Here is a 7,088-nt window from a genome sequence, read left to right on the forward strand (position 1 = left end):
AACGATGATTACGTAATTTTCATTTAACAAAACTAATTGTCAAACTTATATCAGAAATCAACGGCGTCATCTACTTCCTTTGTTTCAGGTTATAAAACGTTTTGACTTTGGTCAAAGCCAAATAGTTTTAAGTTTAACTAAGTTTTATAAATAAATAGTAATACTTATAATACTAAATTAGTTTCATCAAATCAACAAATGAATATATTTTCATAATAAATTTGTCTTGGGTCGAAAATGTTACTACTTTTTTCTACAAACTTAATCAAACTTAAAGCAGTTTGACTTTGATCAAAGTCAAAACATCTTATAACCTGAAATGGAGGGGTATAAAATATTAGAATCACACGACATTAATTATTAATAATTATATAAAAAAATATAATCCCCCTCCTTTGAAATGACAACGAAGTCCTACCCTCTCTAGCAGTGGTAGTAGTAGTACTTGCCCTCCCTCCTCTTCTTCTTACCAACCCCGACTCCCCCGAGAAGCAAAGCCTCCCTCGTTGAGGCGACCACGAGCTCCCCCCCCCAAGACCACGGCGCCCCCGCAGGCGGCGTCCACCACCACCACCACCTCGATCCGCGCCGCCGCCGCTGGTGGGGAAGGCAGCTAGCCGGCGAACGCGCGCGGAGGAGAGGTGGAGGGGAAATGCGGGTTCGTCTCGGCGCCGCGGGGCGGAGCCGGAGGTGATTCTGTTTTCTTGGCGAGGCGGAGGCGGAGGTGGAGGCGATGGGTTGCTTCCCGTGCTTCGATTCGAGGATGGGGGAGGAGGAGGAGGAGGAGCTGTACTACGGGAAGGGGGGAGCGCGCGGCGGAGGCAATGGGGGTGGCGCTTTGTCGGCTGCTGCTGCGGCGGCGGCGTCGTCCTCCGGCGTCGGCGGCGGTGGGTGGGAGGGGACGTCTACGGCGGCGCCGCGCGTCGAGAAGATCTCCGCAGGTGCGTTCCGTGCGTGCGTGCGTGCGTCGGGCCGAGCCGTGTGTGAATCGGTCGCCGCCGCCCCCCCCCCCCCCCCCCCCCCCCCAATTCGGGTTGGTAGGATCGGATCCGCGCGTGCTCGCTCTTGGCTTGATACTTTGATGCTCTGCTAGTACTCTGTTACTTCTCCTCCTCTTGGTTGGTCACGAACTCGCGATGAACTGGTTGGTACTTGGTTGATCCTCGTGATGGGATTGAGAGAGAGAAGAAAAAAAAAGAAGACGACATTGAAAATAGCTTTGGTTTTGTGAGCCCTTTAGATCTCCGAGAAATAGCGAGGGGAGAAACAACAAACACGAATCTTCGGACGAACTCTGCAACCTTTTTAGTTTTAGTATAGCTCATTGGATTGGATTGTATATATATGTACGCGCAATTCTTGTTTCAATGTTTAAGTCTATTATTAGTCGCTTTTAAAAAGCCATGATTTGTGTGGGATTATGTGCAGGGGCTAGGGGGAGAGGCAATGCCACCGTGAAGAAGGAGCTCTCGGCTCTCAAGGATGCCAATGGCAATGTCATCTCCGCGCAGACGTTCACCTTCCGCCAGCTCGCTGCGGCGACGAGGAACTTCAGGGAGGAGTGCTTCATTGGGGAAGGAGGGTTTGGGCGCGTTTACAAGGGCCGGTTGGACGGCACTGGCCAGGTAAAAACTCATCTTTTTTTATTTATTTATTTTTGTTGGCTCTGACACTTTCTTGCTAAATTGCTGTAGAGGTAGTGGTACTGAATTTGCTTGGTTGTACCGAAACACGTCATTGATTTGTCTAGGACATTCAAGAAAATCAGTGTTTGCACTTGAGTGAGAGGGATCCCCACAAGGGAAAAAAAAAGTCCATGCCGTTCAATCATACTAGCAGATCCAATTTATGTTGGCCTCAATTGTGAATAGTGTTTAAACTGTTCATAGGCCCTTCTGTTCATTGAAATTGAATTGAACAAGATGGATCACATGAAACAGCTGATGCATGCCCTTTTTTAATTTAATATTAAATATTATAAATCAGAATTCACAAAATTATGAGATTAGGTGCAGCACTTAGCTGAAAACTTTGATGCATCCCTTCTGCAGATTGTTGCTATAAAACAGCTCAATAGGGATGGTACTCAAGGAAACAAAGAATTTCTAGTGGAGGTTCTCATGCTTAGTTTGCTGCATCATCAAAACCTTGTTAATTTGGTTGGTTATTGCGCCGATGGAGATCAACGCCTTCTTGTGTACGAGTACATGCCCCTCGGATCATTGGAAGATCATTTGCATGGTAAGACTGTTCTTTGTTTATTTATGTTGCTCTGGTGCATAGTAATGCTTCTGTACAAGTACTGCACAAATCTGTGCTACCTGTTGTTTCTCACATGTTTATTGGAGCAGGTTGTCAATCTGCCATGCTGTCTGTCCCGCATCTGTCTGTTATTTCATTTTGTCCATGTGCATAGTTCTTCCTATGGTTGTGAGACATTTTCTCTCCCAGCTCCAAAGTCCTTTTGTCCATGCGATTGTGCATAATGTGCAGTGTCCAGTAGGTTTTTCTCCATGATAGAGTGTGCCCCTTTTGGGGGTCCATAGGATTTATAACTACCCCTCATACTGGAGCATTTTACCTAACTGCAGTTCCCAATCTTTTTCTTTTTCTGGTGCTGCCTAATTATAGTAGGGTGAACTGTTCATATTTGTACATTTATTCTCCAGACAGTGTACCGTAAAATCAACTTTTTGGGACATGTTTCACAGCATAATGTTCTTTTCTTGGTAATTCTCCAGTAGAGCAAATCAGGAAACTTTATCTTTTTTTCTGTTTTGACTATTCAAAGTTGGATGCCATTCGTATGTATGCATTTTTAGCAGCAAAAGTTGCTGGTGCCCAGAGGACCCATTGCCCCCCTTTAACGAAATCCGACTAGTCCAACATGATGCAGTGTAATTTCAAAATAAATCATAAATGCAGACATAAAGTGTGTAAACCTACACTTCTTTAATTTCAAGTTCATTTTAGATGCTAAGATATTAAAAGAAAGGGACAAACAATACTGTTATTGCATGATGAACCCTACTGTGCTGAGCGTTTGTCTGTTTTGTATCTTGACATATAGGGCAATTTGAAATTGAATTTTTGCAGCTTTTGAAACTTTGTCTGCTATTATGTGATTTATTTTGGAATATTTGAAACATCGCGTCATGTTGTATTTGCAAAGTGGAACGCCAGGTCCCTTGGGCATCAAAACTGGCTAACTTTAGTATTGGTGATGTATCCCAAAAGTCCAAACCACCCATTTGCCTTTTATAACATGCATGTCTTTTTCAGAGGCAGTAAAGAATTTAACCTTCAAATTTTAATTTTCTTCAGGTTAACTATGTTACCTAACTGATGGCTGTTAGCTTTCCCGCCAAGATAGTAGCTTGAAATGGAATTGGAGCAATTATTAGGTGTACAAGTCTGCTCACTTATGGACCAACACATTCAACTAATAAAGTCCATGTTTCCCACATATTAGTCCATATTGGTATGAAATTATAAACCGAACTAAAGTAACATGGGTCAATGGGTACCCGTGGGTCGGCACGCTTGGCAAATGAACAGACAAAATAGTAACCCTGGTACGCTTTGGGCAATATTGTGCCCATAAAGTACATTGTTGAACTATAACATTTCTACAGGTCTAGCTATGTAACAGTATGCTGCGTATATTTTCTTTTGGAATAGTACCCCTGTGAATCTGTGATCCATGTGTTGAGTCAGTGTTAATAAAAGGGACCAGAACTTTTTAACAAGTGTTGCAAGTAGGCGCGGACCCAGGATTGGCCCAAGGCCTGGGCCAGTCTATTGTAAGTTGGGCCTTGCATGGACATTACATAGTGGAAAAAAATCCCAGTCATAATGGGCCTCCAATCCTAGGCACGCCCCTGGTTGCAAGTAGAGTTCAGTAGGTTTTCAAACATTCTGCAAAATATGTGTTTGTATGATACCTTTCAGACCTTATTCCAAGTGATTGTGCATGTGTAGTAATACCTTGAGCAGTGAAAATATTTTTTTAACCTACTGAATTAATTTTCACTTGTGGAAAATACCTGATGCAGATCTCCCTCCTGATAAGGTTCCCTTGGATTGGAACACTAGGATGAAAATCGCAGCAGGTGCGGCTAAAGGTCTGGAGTACCTTCATGACAAGGCTCAACCACCAGTTATATATAGGGACTTCAAGTCATCAAATATTCTATTGGGCGAGGATTTCCATCCAAAGCTTTCAGACTTTGGTCTTGCTAAATTGGGTCCCGTTGGTGACAAGTCTCACGTCTCTACACGTGTGATGGGAACATATGGATATTGTGCTCCGGAATATGCTATGACGGGACAGCTTACAGTTAAATCGGATGTTTATAGCTTCGGAGTAGTCCTGCTTGAGTTGATTACTGGCCGGAAGGCCATTGACAGTACCAGACCACATGTAGAACAAAACCTTGTCTCATGGGTAAGCTATTGTGTTTTTCTACTTTCTATATTAGCATCTGATTATCTTAACTTCTGGCATTTACACTGTGTTGACATCAGCCATCACTTTCTTCAAAAGATTTATTGGGAAAGTGGATGTTCTAATCATTGTCAGAACTAAATGTAGGGTGTGTATCTAGAAATAGCTACTTGATGTCTCTGTTTTGGTAGACAATGTGATTGAAGCAAGCACGTCCCTACAATATATCTTCCCAATTGTATATTGAAATGTTGGAGCTGATGTCAATAGAAGTCATGCCAAACCCAGGATATGATTTTTTTTTTTTTGATCTGCTAGTTCCTTGTAGTGCATTACTGCTTTTACGCATTTGCATATGTCCATATTGCTTGCATATACTTGTGTATTCGATGATAAAGATCATTTGGTATTTTCTGTGCAATGGTTGCTGCTGTTCTATTTTTTTTTTGGAATTGAATGGATTGAATGTAGTCATCAGTGATTATACTTGGTTAATTTGCAGGCGCGACCTCTTTTCAACGACAGGCGGAAGCTCCCAAAGATGGCTGACCCGGGGCTGGAGGGACGATATCCGATGCGCGGGCTCTACCAAGCGCTCGCGGTGGCATCAATGTGCATCCAGTCGGAGGCCGCGTCCCGACCTCTCATCGCCGATGTCGTGACCGCGCTCTCCTACCTGGCGTCCCAAAAGTACGATCCCAACACGACGCCGTCCTCAAAGAAGGCCGGCGGTGGCGAGGCCGGGAGGGCGCTGTCCAGGAACGACGAGGCGGGCAGCTCCGGCCACAAGTCGCCGTCGAGCAAGGACTCCCCCCGGGAGCAGCAGCTCCCGGGGATCCTCAACGACAGGGAGAGGATGGTGGCGGAGGCGAAGATGTGGGGGGAGAACTGGCGGGAGAAGAGGCGCGCCGCCGCCACCACCTCCAGCAATGCCCAGGTGAGCCTGGATTCGCCTACCGAAACCGGTTAAGCTGGCTACCCCCGCCATTGGTGAAGGTCTCTGGGCAATGGGCATGCGTTGCTGCTTGAGCTCATCTTGTGATCTTACTAGACTGGGTGTTTTTTTGCTTTCAGTTGGCAGGGGTCAGCTGAAAACGAATTGGGTGGTGGTTTTTCCTTTCTTTTTTTTTTTTTTACTGTTTGGTGTTAGAATGTACATTTGTAGTGGTGAAACAACAAGAACTGAAAAGGCGAGAGAGTGGGAGGGGAGAAGAATTTGGGTGCTTTGTACTGTGGATGTCATGGTGCCTGTAAATTCTCGGAAAATTTTGCATCAACGAGGAACAAATTTGTCGGACCTCAGTTATTTGCTCTGATGTCAGACAAAAAGAAAGGAAAGAAGATGTTGTACAACTAACAACTGATAGAGCTAGTACAAATGTCGGTGAGTTTGGCCATTGTGGTCGTCGTCATCAACCATTTCAGAAGCCCTGGGCGCGGCAGTAGGTCCGGCGGCCGCGCTCGTTGGTGTCCCCGTCGGCGGCGGCGGCGGCGGCGGCGGCGAAGAGGAAGCCGAAGCCGAGGTATCTGAGCAACCGGAACGCCCCCGTCGTCAGGTCGCCGTCGTCGTCGTGGTGGTGCTCCGGTTGCTGCTGTGGTGGCCGCCGCCGCCTCGGCGTGCCGTCCCGATGAGCAGCCTCCGTGATCGTTGTCGCCGCCGGTGGGACGTCGTCGGCCATGGCCTGTCGTTGCGGTGCTCGTCGGAGATGGACGGATTATTTGTGCGATCGTCTGGAACACTGGAATTACCGACCGACGACGACGAGACGACACGAGAATTAAGAGGGCGCGCAGGTAGTAATAACGTCGTGGAGGCTCGCGAGTCCGAGTCGGAGTCCGGCTCAGGTAAGGTGGTTTGGTTGCGTCATCGGGCCCGGAAGACCGGAAAGGGAAAATGGGCCGCGTCGTGATCGATCGAAGGTTCCGCGCGGGTGATTTTCTTTTTGGAAATAAGTTCGCTCTAGTTCCCTCAAATTTGTCACCGAGTCTGAAATTCACCGTTCCTAAACCGCAATAACAGATAGGAGGCGTATCTCAACTCCCAAAACTAGTACAAATAAAATCTTAAGACGGTTTGGGCTATGGTTTTGGCTGATGTGACGCCTACGTGGCATTGATGTGGTACTTAAAGTCAAAAAAGTGGAAACCACATGTCAGTTCGGTTAAATTTTAAAAAATATCTTCTTTCTCTCTCTCCCCCTCTCCTCTCTCTTCCCAATATCTCTTTAGGCCGGGAGCTAGCGACGAGCGATGGAGGCTGAGAGGTGGGCGGTGGGTGGCAAGGAGAGGTGCGATGGGCTAGAAGGCCAACGAGCGCCAAGGGGAAAGAGGCATTGGTCAACTCCGTTCATCGACCGCAGCGTGCTCTCCCTTACATTCGTCTCATGTTCTGCATGCGTCGCCGTATCTTCTCAGAGTCAAATCTCGTCTCTTCTCCTTGCTAGATCCCCAAAACAATAGCAAGCTAGGGGAGCAGGTCCGGCGTAAATCCCCAAATCCATATGGGTCAACGACGGTCTCATAGAGGAGCGGCCAAGCGCGTCTTGGTGGTGCTGCAGCACATAATTGGTGTAGCACGCGCCAAAGGGGTCAGCGGGGACGACGGTGAGGCTGACGGTGGTGAGTGTGAAGCGGCGCGGAG

At 46.8% G+C, this 7,088-nt stretch overlaps 1 protein-coding gene across 1 annotated transcript; it reads left to right on the forward strand.

The window, feature by feature from the left end:
• The first annotated feature begins 445 nt into the window (after window positions 1–445).
• LOC127771176 (probable serine/threonine-protein kinase PBL7) lies at window positions 446–5,843 on the forward strand. Its single transcript, XM_052297016.1, has 5 exons — window positions 446–941; window positions 1,429–1,625; window positions 2,052–2,241; window positions 4,056–4,447; window positions 4,950–5,843. The coding sequence occupies exons 1-5, from the start codon at window positions 734–736 to the stop codon at window positions 5,415–5,417; spliced, it is 1,455 nt and encodes a 484-aa protein (XP_052152976.1). The 5' UTR covers window positions 446–733; the 3' UTR covers window positions 5,418–5,843.
• Window positions 5,844–7,088: the final 1,245 nt, after the last annotated feature.

The sequence above is a fragment of the Oryza glaberrima genome, chromosome 4 (assembly GCF_000147395.1).
Source record: "Oryza glaberrima chromosome 4, OglaRS2, whole genome shotgun sequence".
Lineage (NCBI taxonomy): Eukaryota > Viridiplantae > Streptophyta > Magnoliopsida > Poales > Poaceae > Oryza > Oryza glaberrima.

Excerpts from the sequence above, each read along its gene's own strand:
- LOC127771176 (XM_052297016.1), top strand. The coding sequence starts at position 734 with ATGGGTTGCTTCCCGTGCTTCGATTCGAGGATGGGGGAGGAGGAGGAG. Across the intron at positions 942-1,428 it reads CGTCGAGAAGATCTCCGCAG|GGGCTAGGGGGAGAGGCAAT; the intron begins GTGCGTTCCGTG and ends GATTATGTGCAG. Across the intron at positions 2,242-4,055 it reads ATTGGAAGATCATTTGCATG|ATCTCCCTCCTGATAAGGTT; the intron begins GTAAGACTGTTC and ends TACCTGATGCAG.